At 45.6% G+C, this 19309-nt stretch overlaps 2 protein-coding genes across 3 annotated transcripts in view; one reads left to right on the top strand and one right to left on the bottom strand.

The window, feature by feature from the left end:
• The window catches only part of WNT5B (Wnt family member 5B), a 128783-nt gene that overhangs the window by 53260 nt on the left and 56214 nt on the right, over window positions 1–19309 (top strand). Inside the window, exon 1 of one of the 2 annotated variants that reach the window (XM_081957269.1) lies at window positions 11135–11230. The exons of the other annotated variant lie outside the window; for it this stretch is intronic. The gene's annotated coding sequence lies outside the window, so the exon portion shown is untranslated. Of the gene's footprint in view, window positions 1–11134; window positions 11231–19309 lie in introns of those variants that run through there. 2 annotated transcript variants of the gene reach the window in all.
• On the bottom strand, window positions 8355–10552 carry FBXL14 (F-box and leucine rich repeat protein 14). Its single transcript, XM_081958732.1, has one exon. The coding sequence runs from the start codon at window positions 10411–10413 to the stop codon at window positions 9211–9213; it is 1203 nt and encodes a 400-aa protein (XP_081814858.1). The 5' UTR covers window positions 10414–10552; the 3' UTR covers window positions 8355–9210.

Genomic DNA, 19309 nt, shown 5'->3' with positions numbered 1-19309 from the left:
TATGGTCGTAAGTCGAGGACTATCTGTACGTTGAAATATTTAGCTTAGAAAAATGGAAACTAGAGTGAGGGGCATCTTTCATTAGACTAATTTCCAGAATCCTCAAAGATACGATATGTCGCCTACGTCCCCAGTGAGGTTTATTCTGCTTTTAAGACAGAGGTCAGGAGTAAGATCTTGAAAATGCCTTCAAATGCTAACAATGCACCTCCGATTCATCTCTTTTAGGAAACCGTCAGACCAATATTCCTCTAGAGCAGGGGTGTCCAAACTTGGGAACTTTAAGACTTGTGGACTTCAACTCCCAGAATTCCCCAGCCAGCATAGCTGGCTGGGGAATTCTGGAAGTTAAAGTCCACAAGTCTTAAAGTTCCCAAGTTTGGACACCCCTGCTCTAGATCAATATTGTCTCCACTCCGTAAATAGCGCTTTAGGGTTTTAGCCAGGAATCCTTTTGTTTTTTTTCTGACCAGGCACTGAACCTCAAAGCTTTTGTATGTGAGGCACGTGTTTTCCCGCTGAGCCAGAGCCAGCCGGTCCTTTCAGTCCAGGCACCAACGTTAAGAGATTCATATTGATCAATGCTGATTTTAAGGCAACCATGCTTTCCAATTCTTACTCTTCTCTGAATGGGGGTGGGGGAGGAAAAGACAGAATTTGCTCTTAAATTTGTGTGAAAGCTTGATGCTAATTTTAGCTCGCTTTGCATTAGAGTCTGTTTTCGACAATTAGACTGGAGGAAGAGGAGGGGGGAAGAGGAGGAGGAGGAGGAGAAGGAGAAAGAGGAATGGGGGAGGAAATGCATTAGCTGCTTTGCAAAGAGAAATAGCATAGAAGTCTTAACTTCTGTGCCGGGAAAGCTGGACTCCACTTCTGCCCTCTGTCCTCGCCCTTCCCTTCCTGACCCCCCTTCTCTCCGATTCTCCATGCAGCTTTAAGGCAAGAGGTTTTTGACAGAAAGACTCTCACTGGATACTGCAGGGGGAAAAAAAGGATTATGCAATCCTGCCAGCAGGCTTGGCAGACTGCCTGCAAGACATCCTTAGGGGTCTTCAAATCTAGCATCAGCTCTTCCAGTGGAGTTTATTGATTATCTTTTCTTCGCAGACAGCGGCATGAAAGAGCAGCTGCCTATAGAAGTGGGCTTCACGGAGGGAGGGGAGAAGAAACAAAGATTTCACTTCGCTGGAACCAGACCACCCCTCTGCTCTGGCCCAGCAGCTCTTGCAGAACGCACTCCTTTGTAATGCTAGCGCCGAGGTGCAGAAGTTTCTATTTTCAATTCTTTGTATGCTCCCTCTCCCAACGGCCTTCAAGTAGAGGCAGATACATTAACTCCTCAGTGCCGGTCTGGTTCTGAGGTGTAACCAGGGGTGGGCTGCTGGGGGTTCGCAGGGGTTCGGGAGAACCTCTAGCTAAGATTCTGTGCAGTTCGGAGAACCTCCAAATGCCACTCCTGGCTGGCCCCGCCCCTCCCAGGAGTCACCACGCGGCCCATTTTGGATGCAGATAAGTGCAAGGTGCGTGCGGAGGCTCGGGGAGGACAAAAAACGGGCCTACTGGACGTTGGGGACGGCTGGAAACAGGCTCATTTCTAGCCTCCAAAGGGAAAGCTCGAGGAAAGCCTCCGGAGCCCAGGGAGGGGAAAAACGCCGCCCCCCCCCCCCCGTGGTGCAGGATGCTGACTAGGCCACACTCACCATGGCCACACCCACCCAGCAACGGGGCAGAGAACCCCTTGCTAAAATCTTTGAAGCTACCCCTAGGTATAACTACATGTTAGGGTTAGGCTGTCTGTAAAATGACAGGCACGCAACATTTATATAACCCAGGGTTTCTCAAAGGTGCTTTTTCAGTAGGCAACTGGACTTCCCTTGGTTTTCCTTGAAGACGTTTTGCTTCTCATCTGAGAAGTTTCTTCAGTTCTGACTGAATGGTGGAGAAAGGAAGGATTTATATTCCTTGCAGTCATCTGGTCGTTAGCGCTCTTTTTCTGGGAGTCGTTGAGGCCACATGAAGAGTTAACTGTGCCCTCGGGTTGCAAATGTGTGCAAATCAGATGACTGCAAGGAATATAAATCCTTCTGTGCTCCATCATTCAGTCAGAACTGAAGAAGCTTCTTGGATGAGAAGCAAAACATCTTCAAGGAAAAACAAAGAAAGTCCAGTTGCCTTTTGAAAAAGTACCTTTGGGACAACCATGACCTGGATGATTGAGAATCTCCATTAATTCAGGGTTTCACAACCTCAGCTACTTTAAGACACATGGACTTCAACTCCCAGAATTCCCCAGCCAGCATGCAGGGTGGGTTCCGGCCAGCATTACTGCTGATTTGCTCGTGCGCGCACATGCACAGTGCAATTAAAACTGAAAAACAATATGGTGGTACTGATGGCGCAGATTGGGGAACCGGTTCGGGGGCATGAATCATTGCTGGTTCCAGCGACCCAGGCTGGCAAACCATTAGTGGTTCGGCTGAACCAGGCTGAACCAATAGAAATCCACCACTGATTCTGGTACTATACAATACAATACAATAGCAGAGTTGGAAGGGACCTTGGAGGTCTTCTAGTCCAACCCCCTGCCTAGGCAGGAAACCTTATACCGTTTCAGACAAATAGCTATCCAACATCTTCTTAAAGACTTCCAGTGTTGGGGCATTCACAACTTCTGGAGGCAAGCTGTTCCACTGATTAATTGTTCTAACTGTCAGGAAATTTCTCTTCATAAGTTGCTTCTCTCCTTTATTAGTTTCCAGCCATTGCTTCTTGTCCTGCACTCAGGTGCTTTGGAGAATAGTTTGACTCCCTCTTCTTTGTGGCAACCCCTGAGATATTGGAAGACTGCTATCATGTCTCCCCTAGTCCTTCTTTTCATTAAACTAGACATACCCAGTTCCTGCAACCGTTCTTCATATGTTTTAGGCTCCAGTCCCCTAATCATCCTTGTTGCTCTTCTCTGCCCTCTTTCTGGTACTGTCAGGCCCAGAGCTACTTCTTCATTTATTTCATTATTATATCTTGCATTTTCAAGGGGATATTTCAATCCCAAGTAAATTGAGATTCTATGCAACAACCTTGCCTGTTCTTCCATTTTTCAGCCCCATATTGCAGCATTTCATTTTTAAAATGTCTGTGTGTAAACACACATAAATAGGCAGCAAATAATAGCCGGGACATTTTGTTTTTGCACAGAATATGTCAATAAAAGAACAATGCATAAGCTTGTGGCAGGGTGTAAGATGCAGAAAGGAACAGCATGCACTGAATGGCACAACCTAGTAGCTGGCATTGCGTACAGAAACATCTGCAGAGGATCTGAGCTACAGACTCCCAAGTCCAGATTGGGAGATTCCACAGAACATTGTGGAGGATAACAGAGCTAAGACCCTGTGGGGCTTCCTGATCCAGATGGAGAGGCAACTATTGGCCAACCATCCAGACTAGTGCAGGGGGTCTCCAACCTTGGCTACTTTATGACTTGTGGACTGTCTGAGGAATTCTGGGAGTTGAAGTCCACAAGTCATAAAGTGCCCGAGGTGGGAGACCTCTGTTCTAGTAGACAAGGAGCAGAAGACAGCAGTCATGATTGTATGAGAAACTGGGGAAATACTAGTTCATATGATAGATGAACTAGAGAAGGTGTGGAAAGTAAAAGCCAAATGCTCCTAGGGTTGTAGGAATACTTGAAGCTGTGACTCTTACGCTGGGAGAGTGGCTCCAACAGATCCCAGGAACAATGTCAGAGCTCTGTCCAGAAGGGACGTGGTTTCTCATGTTGCCTGCATCCCGTGGAGGGGGCTTCCCTTGTTTGTGTGGCTAGTTTCGGGCATGCCACGGACCGAGACCGGTCCATGGACTGGGGGTTGGGGATCCCTGTTCTAGGTGGTCTTTGTAGAACCCCCTCTTTGGGAGGGCATTTGGACCATAATACCATCTTGGTTTATAGATTAATTTTGTTATAAGGTAAAGGTTCCCCCGCACATAGGAACACTAGTCATTCCTGACTCTAGGGGGCGGTGCTCATCTCCGTTTCAAAGCAGAAGAGCCAACGCTGTCCGAAGACGTCTCCGTGGCTGGCATGACTAAAGGCGCATGGAGCGCTGTTACTTTCCTACCAAAGGTGGTTCCAATTTTTCTACTTGCATTTTTGACATGCTTTCGAACTGCTAGGTTGCCAGAAGGTGGGACAAGTAATGGGAGCTCACTCCATTAAGCGGCACTAGGGATTTGAACCGCCAAACCTCTGACCTTTCTGATTGACAACCTCAATGTCTAAGCAAACCATGATTTGTTATATGTATGTATGTATGATGCATGTATTTTAATTATATTGTGGATGCTTGGTGTTGCATTTTTATCTTGATGAACCGTGAAGAGTAGTTTGGGACTGCAGCAGTCTATAAATGTGATTAATAAACTGGTTAATTTAACTTTGATCTGATAAGTAAACCCAAGCCACAGTTGACTTGAGTTTGTAGGTGCTAATTCATAATGATTTTTGATGGCTGGTACACATGACACACAGAGCCACAAAGCAACTAAGCAACCATATTATCTCCAAAAGTGCAACATTTGAAGTTACAAAATTTTGCTGGGGGTGGTGGTGTAAAAAACATTGTTCCAGTTAGAATTGCTGTTGCCAACAGTGACCGTTCCACAGAATGAATGGGGAATGGAACCGTTTCATGAAAAGTGCTGTATGTATAATTAACTTCCCACAAACTTCCTAGCTTGACGAGTCCAAATCACTTTTTAAGATTCAGTACAATTTATTTTAAAATATAACCGATCTGCCAAGCTAAACATACTTCATACAAAAGCCTGAACTGTTTCTCTTGTTTAAAAAAAAAAAACACTCCGTCCTGCATTGTCTACCATTGACAGACTGTGGCTAAGGTCAAGCCTTCTTATTTTAATAAGCTTCATATTTTCTTCAGCCACAGATGTATTATAAATTTAAAAACTCCCACCCGGAGGCCAAGGGGGTGGGATAGAAGCAGCCCTTGCACTCCCCTCCAAGTAAAAGAAGATGGATGTAGTGTCAGGCTCAATTAGAGCCAATTGTGCTGCCTTTTGCCAATGAGAACAATGCAGCTTTTGTGACCAGCTCCCCACAGAAAGCATGGAAGGTTTTTTAAATAAAAGCAGCAGTCTAGGCCAGGCTTCCCTCAACCTGGCACCCTCTACGTTGGGACTTCAACTCCCATAATTCCTATCCACCATCACCACCCTGACATCTTTTTTGTTTTTAAAGTTGAAGGACCATTTCTGCATTTGGGAAGATACTAGACTGGAGAAGATTGGAAAAAGACTGCTGCAGTTCTCACTTTCGCTTTAAGGCAAGGACATAATTCCTGCGCAGATGTCTCCTCTCCTTTGTCTTCTTTTAAAGATGAAAAAATGGTCGTCTATTCTCCCGTATTGAAACACTGGAAGTCCAGGTATTAAGGAGACGCTGCCACTGAGGGTTTATGCTGAAGCACCATTGGTTTCCCCAAACACACACCTGTGACAGGGACTTACCTGGAGGGAGGGAGGGAAGACATCAGATGAGTGAAGAACTGCTTCAATGCATCACAGACCGGGCCTGAGACAGCCCTTGAAATGCAAATTCCAGGCCCTCCCCCTCACCCAGAGGAAAAGCAGCTTAAAGACAGCCAGGCCTGGAGAGGAATGTTAAAAAAAAAAAAAGGAAAATAGCCACCCCTCCTCTCTTCCATAGGGACCCTCGCACAGCACGATTCAGTCTGCATGACTGAACAAGCAAGCAAGGACAGCTCCCCCTTTTTTAAACTTTACTGAACAATGGATTAGCCTCTTTCCACCATTTCAAATTCTCTAAACCCCCCCCCCTCATCGCTATCCCTAGTTTATTAATAAAGGGGAGAGAAAAACACTGCGTGGGGAGGGGGGGGGAGTTAGTATTTTGTATTATACTCTAGAAATACTACTTATCCTTCCTCCCAGTTGTTTAAAAACCTTCGGTGGAGAACTTTAGGGAAAAAAAGACTGCTATCAAGAGGAAAAGTTAGAGAGGAGCACGAAGGGACCTCCCCTATCCAATTTAGGGTATTTTAACATCCAAATTTGGCATTTATTTTTATTTGAAAGCCTGGATTACAAATATTCCAACTCCCCCCCCCCCCGCCTTTCTCCAAAGTCACTCAACTTATTGTGTAACAAACTAAAAGGAAAAACTACACATTGTTCTTAAGTCACTGAGATAGTGTGCTTCATTGTTATGCCAGGAGGCATTTGCCCAACAGTGCACTAAAAACTATTTAAAGTCGGCAGGCGCAGGTACAAACTCTTATGTACAGGTAGGATAATCTAGAAGTTCTAAAGATCTTTTCAAACTGAAACCATTTGCTGAACAGAGAACTTCTAATTTGGAAGTTCCTTAACCTTTTATGCTCAAAAGACAAAAGCGTTTTCCGGTGGCTTTGATTCACCCAGACCAAATTGCTCATTAACCAAGGAAGGAAGGGACCCGCAACTCTCCTCACAACTTTGGAGATTCCTACCTTTTACAGGACAAAGACACACATGCAACATTATTTTTTTTAAAAAACATACTTCATATTTCCTTTTTTATTATATAAATATCAGTTTAGCCTTTTACTGTAAGAATATAAAATGTTTTAAGAGGATCTTTTCATTTTATACAAATTCATAAACAGTACATTTATTCCGTGATGGGGGCTGTAGTTTCTGGGCTTATCCAAATTTCACATTTCCTAGAACTGTGGAGAACTGGAAGAATCTACACCGGCCCTTCCTCCCCCATCAATTTTGCTTTCTTCAAAGTTGTCTTGATCCTCCTTTAAAGACAAGCATCAAGAAGTGGCTTTTCTTTGAAAGGCAGAATAGAAATTGACTTGAAGTTGACTTTTCCCCCCCCATTCCTGTGGCAACTGCAAGTCAGACTGTTCTGCTTGCTCCTCTTTGGGCACTTCCTTACTGGAAGTTACCTACTTTGATCTAAGTAATTTGAGAAGGGAAGGCATGAGTTTGCATATATTTAAAGAAACAAGAGTTCCTACTTTCACATTTCTTTCATCGTTGCCCAATCACGAATTTGGACATCCCCGTGTTTCCATGTCTTTGTGCTATTAAGAGTGAGAACACAAAAGCACTGGTGGGTTTCCGAAACTTTAGTCAAAAAGGAAGAGGCATCAAGATGACAGACGGGGGCAAAATTTCCTAGTCACTTTTCCTTCTCCTCTTCCTCTCCCACCCCCCCCACATAAATCATAAACCCCAGGGGAAATCTTACCAGTCTAGGCACAACATATTTCAGTTTCAACTTTCTCATAAACATTCCAAGGTTGAGGGAAGGACAAAAAAACAACCCAAACCCGAGGTAGCCAAATGTTTATATAGCCATAGTATACTTGAGTTAAAATTCACAAGGGTAGCCACTTCAGCTGTCTTTCAAACTTATTCCATGGATGAAGAGGATAAGAGAACAAATAAAACAGCTAATGTATAAAGGGGAAGGAGGGAGGGCTGCAGGGTTGTTAGAAGGCATTTTGTTGCATTTCTGGTAATGATTAATTCCATCACTCTGCCTCTAATACTCCCCCAAAAATGAAATTGTGGCTGATATTTTTTTTTAAAGATCTGTATCCCCAAAAGATGAAATAAGTAAAAGGGTGGGGGGGAAGCCACAGAAACAAACAAAGAAAACAAAATAAAAAGATGATTCAATTTTGTAATGGTTCCAGCAGCAAAGGAAAAGATGGTGATGAGGTGGGTTGGATACAGCATAAGATGAGTTTCGGAGGAAAATGTGGTGGCCCATAAGCAACAATGAGCAAAGTGAAACACGTGCTCTCGTTGACACTCCAACTAATGGCATTTCAAAAAAAGCCTCTCTTCTCAGTAAAAGGCTTAATGTTTCTAATCTCAAAGGGGGGGGGAGCAGAAAAGGGAGGGGGAAGGGTCCTAGGGTTTAGGAGAGGTAGAACGAAAGGGCCAGGAAAGACTTGTCTTTCTCAGACAGGAAGTGTTCTGCCGGTTAGTTTAGAAAGGCCAATGGCTTGAGTTGGTATAAGGCAATGCCCAAGTCAATTGGATATCTATAAGTTGCCTACGTTATTAAGAAAAGGGTGACAGACTACAAAAAGCACGATGAGGGGGTTGATGGACAAGCATAGGCCAAAGGGACTAGTAAAAGACGAGACTATTTGCCCAAAAAAGGAGCAGGTTCTCATGAAATTAGAAAGGGAACAGGGTAGGATTCTTTTATCCCTAGTGCAGAAGTAAGTGGAGTCAGATTGGGGTAAAGGGGTTGCGTCCATCCCCAGTGCATAAATGATTGAGAAGCTGCATTTCCATTTTTTTTAAAAAAAAAACCACGATATTGTATCCACCCACACGGAAGGCTGCTGAAGAGTGCAGTTGTCTCCCTCTAATGCAGAGGAAGGAATTAGGAAAAGAAGTACAGGTAGTCCTCAATTTATGACCAGTTGCTTAGAGTCTGATTTAAGTTCCAATGGACTAACGGGGGTATACTTAAGACCCATGTTCGAAATTCTGGCTACTGCCATTCCCACCCCACCCCCCTTGCGGGCATGTGATGGTACTCTGAATCATGTGATGGTACCCAGCTCAGCAACCGGCCGCATTTATGGCGGATTGGCAAGGGGCCGCAGTTCACGTGAGCCTTTTAAGAGAGTTTTGCTGAAAACCCACATCTGCTTCCAGTTTTCGGCAAAACCGAACCCATGGAAGACCACTGACTTGCTTAATGACAACAGATTTGCATGAACGCTGCTGCTGCTGCTGCAAAAAAAAAAAAAAAAAAAAGGCTGTCAAATCAGGGGATTCACTTTATAACCATCACTGAGTTACGATTACAATGGGCAGGCTCCATTATGGTCCTAACTTGAGAACTACATGTATGGTCCCCCTTTCTCTCACCTCCATTGTGCGGGCACCAGAGGCAGGCAAATACCCAAAGATAGCAATAGCACTTAGACTTATAGACCACTTCACAGTGCTTTCCAGCCCCCTCTAAGCGGGTTGCAGAGTCAGCATACTACCCCCCAACAATCTGGCTCCTCAGTTTACCGACCTCAGAAGGATGGAAGATCCTTTCTCTTCCTTCCCCTACCGCCTCCCTCCCCCTCCACTTTTCTCTACTGCAGTAGTCAGTTGGTGAATCCTTCCGGCAGGATGGGGCTTTCCGGGTGTCCCCTCCTCTCACCTTACTTTTTCACTCTCAGTCATTTGCCAGAGTCCCAGATTGAGCACCTTGAGGCAGGGCAACTGAGTGATGCGCTCCAGGCCTCTCTTAGTGATGCGGGTGCAGCCATAAAGGTCAATGCCCGTGAGCTGACTAAGGTGCTCGGCGATAAGCTCCAGGCCTTTGTCAGTGATGCGGACGCACTGGCCAATGTTGAGGGTGCGCAGTCCATGCATCTGGCGCACCATGCGGTTGATGCCCTCGTCGCTGATGTGGCAAGAGCAAAGGGAGAGAGAGCGCAAGCCGTCCAGGCCCTGTGCAATGTAGGCCAAGCTTTGGTCTCCGACTTTGTCACAGAAGGAGACGTCCAAGCCCGAAAGGCGCAAGCTGCCCATGGCCAGGTGCATGATACCGGTGTCACTAATGTTGTCACAGGAGCGTAGGTTCAACGTGCGCAAGCTGCTCATGTGTGACAGATGCAGCAGCCCGGCATCTGAGATCCCCCCGCAGAAGCTGAGGTTGAGCTGGCGCAGGCGAGTGAGACCCCGGGCCAGATGCTTGAGGGAAAGGTCGCTGAGCTTCTGGCAGTCCTGCAGCGTCAGCTGTTCCAGCCCCAGGCAGCCCTCGGCCGCGCTCCGGGTCATGCCGGCCAAGTGCCCGATGCCCACATCAGACAGGTGGCGGCAGGATCGCAGGTTGAGGCTCTTGAGGCGTTGGAGGCCCCAGGCGATGAGCAAGAGGCCCGTGTTAGTGATGTTGCTGCAGCCGCCCAGCTCCAGCACCTCCAGGCCCTTGAGGTACTGGGCGATGCGGCCCAAGCTGCTGTCGGTGATCTGCTTGCAGAGGCTGAGGTTGAGAGCGCGCAGGGAGCCGATCTCGGCCACGAAGGCGTGGCCCAGGCCGTTGTCGGTGAGGTTGTAGCAGCCGCTCAGGTTGAGGCTCTCGATCTCCGCCATGCCCTGGATCACGTAGCTCAGGCTGCGGCGCAGCGACAGGATCTGCACCCGCCGGATGCCCCGCGCCGCCAAGCTGGGGAAAAGGGACGGGTTGGCGCGGCGCAGGTGCAGCTTGGCCTCCACGCCCCGCCAGACCGAGCGGTGGTAGGCGGCGTCCCGCCAGGCCGCGCACACCTGCGCCACCCGGCCCTTGTCGCGCACCTCCAGGTAGCCGAAGATCATGGCCAGCAGCTCCGGGAACAGGCACGAGACGTGCGTCTCCATCGCCCGGGCCCGGATCGCCTCCGCCGCGCGGCGCCTCGGGCCCGGCGTCCTTGCGCCGCTCCGCCCAGCCTCGGCGCGCTCGCCAGGGCCCGGCCTTCACATCGCCGCCGCCGCCGCCGCCAGGGCGGACTCGGCCGAAGGGAAGTCCGTCGGGCCTCGGCCGCGCCGCCCTCGCCGCCGCCGCCGCCTCCTCCTCCTCTAGCCGCGCCACGCCAGGCAGGCCGCGCAGCCGCCTCGATCCCGGCCTCGGGCGGCCCCGCGCCGCATCGTGCTCAGCCCCGCGGGCGGCTCCGTCCTCGGAGCTCGGCTGCCTGCCGCCTTTCCCCTCCTTTGTCTTCCAGCCGGGGCGGCCCGCCGCCGAGTTGCTGCTGCCGCCGTTCACGGGACCCGCCTCTCGCCCTCTTCCTCCGGTCGGCAGGTTCCGACTCGTTCGCTGCCTGCCGGGCCCCGGCGCCGCGTTCGAGCCGGAGGGGGAAAGGAGGAGAAGGAGGAGGAGGCTGGGCTGGGCTGGGCTTGCTTGGTCTGCGCCACCCACCCCCCCGCGCCGCCTGCGCAATGGCACGATCCGGAACACTCCGAGCCGTCGCCTTGACAACAGCGCCCCCTTCGCTTCCCCCCTCCCCCTTCCCCTCCCTTTCGCCTTAACCCTTGCGACGCCCGCCCAAAGCCCCGAGGGGACGGATTCTTGTGCGCATGGCAGGAAGGCTATAGAGTCCCCCCTCCCTCCGCCGTTGGCCAGAGGGTTATCCCGCCCGATCTGGAGACGTGTTTTAACTGCCCCCCCCACCACCACCACCAACGCGCTGTGACGTGTCAGGTTAGGACGAGAAGCATCGGCGTTGCTAAGGGGATTTTTCAAGGAAGGACGGTGCCAAAAGCACCCCGGGAAGGAGGGGGATCTGGAACCCCCCCCCCATTGCTTCCCTTCCTCCCCCCCCTCAAGAATCCTCAGTGGATTTGCCTGGTAGAGAGACATTATTTTTAGTCGGGCTAAAAAAAAAGTCTGTCGGCCATCGATGGTGCGGGAAGGATGGTCTGCCTTGATTAATTTAAACTGACGTTGGACGGTTGTATTTGAGGGGGAAGGCGTGTGTCATGGGGAGGATAAACCAACAGACCTGGCAACTTTGAAGTTTGTGGACACCCACTTCCCAGGGGATTGGTGGGAGGTGAAGTCCACAAAAAGTTGCCAAGTTTGAAAAAAAAAAACAGAGTAAAAAGGTAACAGTAACAGATGGAAGGGACCTTGGAGGTCATGTAGTCCAACCCCCTGCTCACGCAGGAGACCTGTACTAGGGATTCGAACCGCCCACAAGACAAAACTTTGCAAAAGTGCAGCTGAAGAGAAACAGCCAGGGCCATTGGATGGAGTTTTCATGAAATAAACCAAAAATGTGGGGTTTCCCGGAAAATGGAGGCGTTAGTGAATAAATTAGGAATTTATTCCTAATTATTAGAAATTATTAGGAATAAAATGCAGAAAGCAGGGCCGATGGAAGCAAATGCAACTTGTTGGGTGCAAGGTTGTTTTTGAAAATGAAAAGTGCCACAGGGATCGGTACTCTCGCCTCTCCTGTTCAACACATATATGAAACCGCTGGGCGAGATCATCCGTGGTTTTGGGGTGGGATATCATCTGTATGCTGATGATACTCAGCTATACATTTCCACCCCGAACCACCCCAATGAGGCCGTCGAAATGATGTCCCGGTGTCTGGAGGCCGTACGGGTCTGGATGGATGGCAACCGACTAAAACTCAACCCTTCCAAGACGGAGTGGCTGTGGCTTCCGGCCTCCCGGTTCAACCAGGTGTTTCCATCTCTGGCCATCGGGGGCGTCCAACTAGCCCCCATGGAACAGGTGCGCAATTTGGGCGTCCTGGATGCCCGGCTGTCCATGGATAACCATGTAACAGCCGTGGCAAGGGGGGCGTTCCATCAGGTCCGCCTGATGCGCCAATTGCGCCCCTTATTGGACCGGGATGCCCTACGCACAGTCACCCATGCGCTAGTGACGTCTCGCCTGGATTACTGCAATGCTCTCTACATGGGGCTTCCCTTGAGATGCACTCGGAGACTACAGTTGGTCCAGAACGCGGCCGCGCGGGTGATTATGGGGAGGACTAGGTACTCCCCTGTAACACCTCTCCTGCGCGAGCTGCACTGGCTTCCTGTGGTCTACCGAGTGCGTTTCAAGGTTTTGATTATGATCTTTAAAGCGCTTCATGGCACAGGGCCTAGTTATATGCAGGATCGCATCCTGCCCCACACATCCCTACGACCAATTCGCTCACACAGAGAGGGACTTCTCCGGGTGCCGTCCGCCAAACAGTGCCGGGGGGCGACACCCAGGAGCAGAGCCTTCTCTGTGGTGGGCCCAGCCCTGTGGAATGACCTCCCCCGTGACATCAGGATTACTTCCGATCTCCGCTCCTTCCGTGTACAGCTGAAGACCCACCTCTTTCAATTATCTGGCCTGGCTCAATCGTAATTATTCTTATTCCTCCTAACTGTTTTTAAATTGTATTTTAAAAGTTAAATCTTAATTTTATATCGGGTTTTTACAATTGGGGTATTTTAATGCGGGTCTTTTAACTGTCTATATGATGTAAATTGTTTACCTCCTCCGAGTCCGTGTTTGTGTATCTGTATGTATGTTCTGTATGTACGCCTATGTGTTTTATATATTTTCTGTGTTTTATATGCCCCATTGTACGCCGCCCCGAGTCCTACTTGGAAAGGGAGCGGCTAATAAATTCAAACTTATTATTATTATTATTATTAATTGGCTTTGGGACATGTTTATGTGCAGCCAGTGTCTGCACCAATTGGCCACAGGGGGAGATGGAGTCCAACACATTTCCAGGGGATTCTGTTGCAAAGGACTGTCCTGAGTATTGATTTTCTGCACTCTTAGTACAGTGGTGCTGGGGAATTCTGGGAGACGAAGTCCAAATATCTTAAAAGATGCCAAAGTTGAGAAATATCATTCTAGAACCAAACTCCTATACCAGGGATGGCGAACCTTGAGTACCGAAAAGGAATCATGCGCATGAACGTGTGGCACCAAGTGCAAAAAGGGAACACTTTTAGCGCATGCGCACCAGTTGTGGGTTTCCAATTTTTACTAACAGTTCGCTTGTGCACGCGAAGCTTCTGTGCATGCACAGAATCCGGGCCGAACTGGGAGCAACCCACCTCTGATGCGCACACTTTGCACTTCACGTGCGCTCATCTGGGCCATGACCAGGAAGAGGAACTGCCCAGAGGGCAGGCGCGCACCAGGAAATGAACCTCCAGTTTCTGGCATGCACATGCGCACTGAATAAGCACTAAGCTGTAAGTGATGATGATGATAATATCCATTCAGTTGTGTCTGACTCTTGGCAATTCTATGGGCTAGCTCTCTTAATATCTTGCGATATGGAAGCAATGATTCATAAACAAAGGTTTTGTTCATGCAACAGACTTAAACCAAAACAATTCATATTATGGTTCAGTCAGTGGTGCGTGAATCCAGACACGAAGGACAACTCAGAAGTCCTAGTACTTTTGAAGAGTTGTGTTAGTTGATTAGTTTCAACACAACTGCACACTAGAACTTATGCTTTCTTTACCTGGCGACTTGTCTAAAATAATGCATATACCAACTATTTCCTTTTTTAATTTTCTGATATTTGAACATGTTTTGGTTATCCTCTTTCCTTTTCATCAACACTTTTTCTTTGTGTGGCTGTAGGTGTATAAATTATAGTATACTGTAGATATTTTAATACTAAATAGCTAGCTTAAGATTGAAACTATTATCGTGTAATATAAGCTGAAGTGGGTTTTCTCCTTTCTCTAAAGTTATGCTTAATTTTGTATAAGAAGCTAAATAGTTTATGGTTGAAATATTGACATCCTAAATCATAATTAATATTCATTTACATTTCTCCATTTTCAACACTTTAATCTTTTTAAGAAATACGTTGACTTTTATTAATTTTATATTATATATTGCACTGAAATAATATGTATCAAGACGTATAACTATATAAAAAAGGGAAAAACAATGCATTTGCTTAATCCTTGAATCTCATGGTATCAATATCTACATACACACACATGCTCTCTGTCTCTTTCTGTCTGTCTGCCTGCCTGTGTGTGTGTGTGTGTGTGTGTGTGTATGTGTATGTATACGTAGGTAGGCAGGCAGGCAGGCACGCACGCACACACATACACACACTACATATACATATGCATATGCATATACATATACATATACATATATATATAATTGCTTAGTGGCAATTACATCAGCCTAATATGCAATACAGCCCTGGTTCGAATCCCAGTAAGGGTATGGCTAGCTGATGAGAGCTAAATAGCTTGGAATGGATCCATACTAGTCTCCCTTTATTTATTTATCAGCACAAATACAACACACACACACACACACACACACACACACACACCCCTGGATATATATGTGTGCAGTTATTTAATTTCTACACTACCACTGACACTGGTTTACAAAAACGTGTTGTACAAATGCATGTACTGTATTTTTCAATGATATGGCTAAGCATTTGTGTGAACATAATCTGTATGTGCAGACCAATTTTTGTTTCTTCATCATAAGAAACATTTGAGAAAAATTCTCCCCAATTCTCCCAGTTTGTCAAGAATTGGACTGTAATGTAGGCAGTGATTACGTTTTACAAGCTGAAATCCCATATTGTGTTAAGCCAAACTGTTCTTTCTTTGGGCTTGACATGTGGCTATTGTGTATTCAGCCATTATACCTTATAAACTATGGTTTGTTATGCCTTCATATAACAAGCAGTATGAATAAATCATAAACGTTTTTTTTGGAATCACACTTAACGAGTTGTTTTAAATATTAGCTAATGAATGAAAAAGCCCTGTGAAAATTGGTTAGTGAAGTTTGGTCTTTGAACAAGGCCTCGGAAAATAGATGAAATCCACACACAAAAATTACATCATTGCTTTTAGGGAATATTTCTACTTATTTCTTTCCTGGGAAGGAATTCAATATTCATCTTCTTTGAATGATTTAACTCTTAAGTTTATTAAGCAATCCTCTCTCTAGTATTTTCATTTTAGCAAATCTCTCTGTTTGTAAATAAGGCTGGAAGGGACCTTTGAGGCGTTCTACCTAATCCAATCCCTTGCCCAAGGCAGGAGTCCTTATAAAAATTTGGAGAAATGGCTGTTAAATATTTTCTTGATAATGTCTAGCAATGGTGCACCCACAACTGTGTAAGGCAAGCTGTTCCATTGATCAGTCATAATCTCATTGTCAGGAAATTCCTCCTTATTTCCAGGTTGAATCTCCCTCTGTCAAATTTCCACCCGTGGCTTCTTGTCCTACCTTCTTCCTTTTCCTGTTCTTAAATATGTAGCCTGAAGAATTGGACCAGCATCATAGCTAATCACAATAAATCTCATTAGGGTTAAACGAGTACACTAACAACTTTTTATTTTTTAAAGAAAAGGAATCTTTCTAAATTATGCCAATTGTATGTTGGTGGGGGACGCGGTGGCTCAATGTCTGAGATGCTGAGCTTGTCGATCAGAAAGGTCGGCAGTTCGGTGGTTCGAATCCCTAGCACTGCGTAATGGAGTGAGCTCCCGTTACTTGTCCCAGCTTCTGCCAACCTCACAGTTCGGAAGCCCGTAAAAATGCAAGTAGAAAAATAGGGACCACCTTTGGTGGGAAGGTAACAGCGTTCCGTGCGCCTTCAGCGTTTAGTCATGCCGGCCACGTGACCATGGAGACGTCTTCGGACAGCGCTGGCTCTTCGGCTTTGAAAGGCAGGTTAGCACCGCCCCCTAGAGTCGGGAACAGCTAGCACCTATGTGTGAGGGGAACCTTTACCTTATGTTAGTGGTATTGATATCAAATCAGCAAGATTAAACTGATTTAAACACTAGCACACTGTTGGGCTGCGATTTTAACACTTGGTTTAAAGTAGCGCTATCCATGTTTAGGAGGGTAGACAAGATGATTTACAGAATGAGGGTTTAAACCAGGGGTGTCCAAACTTGGGAACTTTAAGACTTGTGGACTTCAACTCCCAGAATTCCCCAGCCAGCTATGCTGGCTGGGGAATTCTGGGAGTTGAAGTCCACAAGTCTTAAAAGTTCTCAAGTTTGGACACCCCTGGTTTAAAATAAATGCTTTAGAGGGATCTGATCCATTTGCTTGCACCCTAACTACAGTGTAGTACAAAAAAGTTAGCAACGATCTTTGCACTAGGATTGACATTGCATTAACATTACTCATAACTGGCAAACGATCAAGGAAATTAAATAAAGTGAGGCTGAACAAAAATGTTGCTTCCTTATAAATGATGTGTATGCATTTCCTGCCATACTCTTTTAAGATTTTTTTTCATGTCCAAATGAAGCTTCCTTGCTGAGAGTAATTGGACTGATATTAAGATTCTTTACAGTGTCTTAAAATAGCCTTTTTTTAAATGCTCTCTTAATATCTTTCCAACATGAAGAGTGCTTATACTGTAAGGATATTTCCTTCATTGATGCCCAGAATCCTTAACTCAGTGAAAGCTAATTTGAGAAAGGTCTTTCAAGAGACTGTGACCAAGAGACCAAGTGATTACTTGGTGCAAATGTAAGCTCTTGGCAAGCTACTTAACAGCATTTTTTGAAGCCAGAGGACAGAATCTTACATAATTTTTGTAATACGAAGGAACTGTTTATAAAAGTTGAGTGCTGTGTTAATGGCTGTTTTATACAACATGCATACCATAATGTGGCTTATTTGGTTTTAAGTTTTGTGTGGGGTTGTTTTCTTTTAAACGCAGGCATTCTGGTTTGCAAAGCCTAATTTATTGTTTAGCATGTTAGATGAACTCAGTGAATTTCACTTCCTCAAGTCAGCAACATTGGCTCCAAGTAAAGGAATTTTGTTTTTTAAGAAGATGAGGACACCAAGCACAAACTTCTTGACCAACAGACCGATGATTGCATGTTCTTTGTGGGTTAGTGTATTTTTTTCCTATCACTATTTATTTTTTCAATGAAAACCTGCTGCATTAAAAAACAAGACAGTTTTGAACAAAATGTGTGCATGTGCGATGTATAAACCTATTTTTGTCTTAATGATGTTGATTGTAGATTTCACAAATCATGGTTCCTGAATAAAGCATGTTTACCCAAGCCAGGAACTAGCATAATGTATGAATTCACCTGCCCACTTTTTGTGTTCAAAATCTCTTTGGGGTTGGGGATATTTTTATCAGAAAGCAGGCTTGTAGAAAAATACTTTGAAATCATCCCTATTTGCCCCCTTTTTAATTAAAATTTGGCATCCATAAGGATTGCTGTTAATTAACAATACACAAATAAGATAAGACGTGTATTTATATATAGTGAAGTCAAGTTCTAGTACATGAATTAATATATTTTTGTCTTCTACTTGGCATATGTTTGATAAGAATAAGGAAAATTTCTCTGCAACAGAATTTTGCTTTATCCAAATAGCAGCTGTTTACAATTTTTCTGAGCTTCCAGAAAGTCATTAAGACAGATGGGGCAATCGAAATATACATTAAGAGGCTAATTTATCAAGGAGATGTTCATTTTGACCCCCTTGCTCAGCATGACCTTTGCAAGTGCCCCCATCTCTTTAGTTCCGATAGGATTTTTGATAGACTTAAATAGGCACCACTGTGTTATAGCTTGCTCTTTGAGATCTTGGACATCAGAGATCCATATGTCCTCCTTGGTATTCACCAATCATCGATCGGCTTCACAAATCACAAAATCATAGACATGAAAGGACTATGAAGTCCAGATCCTTGTTCATTGGAAAAAGCAAAGTAATTTTACCTAAAGGTCTAAATTTGTGTGAAGGCTTCTATACAGGAACACCTGTTTTCACGGTAGGTATGTGGTCCTGCTATCAAATTGCTGTTTGTTTGTTTGGTTTGTTTTTTGACATCTAGTCAGAATACCTGTCCTTTAGTTAAATCCAATGTTCCATGACCCGTCCTTGTTCCATGTGACATATTCTCAGCCACTTGAAGAGTGCTGTCATACCCTATCTCAGCCTTCTCTTCTCAAATCTAAATAGAACTTGTTGTCTAGTCACTTGATTGTCTTCACAGACATTCTCTGAACCAGTTCCAGTTTTTTTCTGAATCCTCAAAGTGTGGTGGCCAAAACTGGATACAGTTCTCAAGTACAACCAAAGCAAAAAATAAATAAAAATGCAATGATTATTTCTTAGGAACCTGGAAACAATATTTTGGCTGATGCCATCCAAAATTGCATTTGTCTTTTTTTACAGTCAAATCACACAATGCATGGTCATTAACTATCGTGTAATACATTTTAACTAAGGTCTATAGCATTTCGGCTACAAATTCCTCAAGATTCCATTTAAAAACCTATCCTCGTGAAGTTTGTCCTCCTTCAGTCAAACATTTTTTTCCCATATTTGCAGTTTTTATTAATTTATAACATGACATACAAAGAGAATGCAAAAATAAATATTAGGGAAAGTAGGGGAGGAAAAAGTGAAGTGGATAGTGAGGGAAAGCAGGGGGGAAAAGTTAAAAAAAAAGGCATTGACTTCCGACTGGTGCAGTAAAATAAGCAGGGGTTGGAATCTACCAGTTCGGACCAGTTCAGGCAAACTGGTAGCTCTGACGATCAGCAGGGAGTGAACCGGTTTGCTCTGATGATCAGCTGGGTCCGCCCCCCCGCTCTATCCTGTCCTTTATTTCATGCTTTCTAGCTCATCTCAATCATGCAGCACAGCTGATTTCCCCCCCCCAGCGGTTTTACTTACCGTTGTTGACTTGAAAGGTAAGCAGCTGAGTTTCTAAATGCTCCATTTTCAGCACTGTGCATGTGCACACAT

Source organism: Natrix helvetica (genome assembly GCF_964273705.1).
Source record: "Natrix helvetica genome assembly, chromosome: 6".
Classification (NCBI taxonomy): domain Eukaryota; kingdom Metazoa; phylum Chordata; class Lepidosauria; order Squamata; family Natricidae; genus Natrix; species Natrix helvetica.
This window is presented reverse-complemented; position numbering and strand designations above follow the sequence as displayed.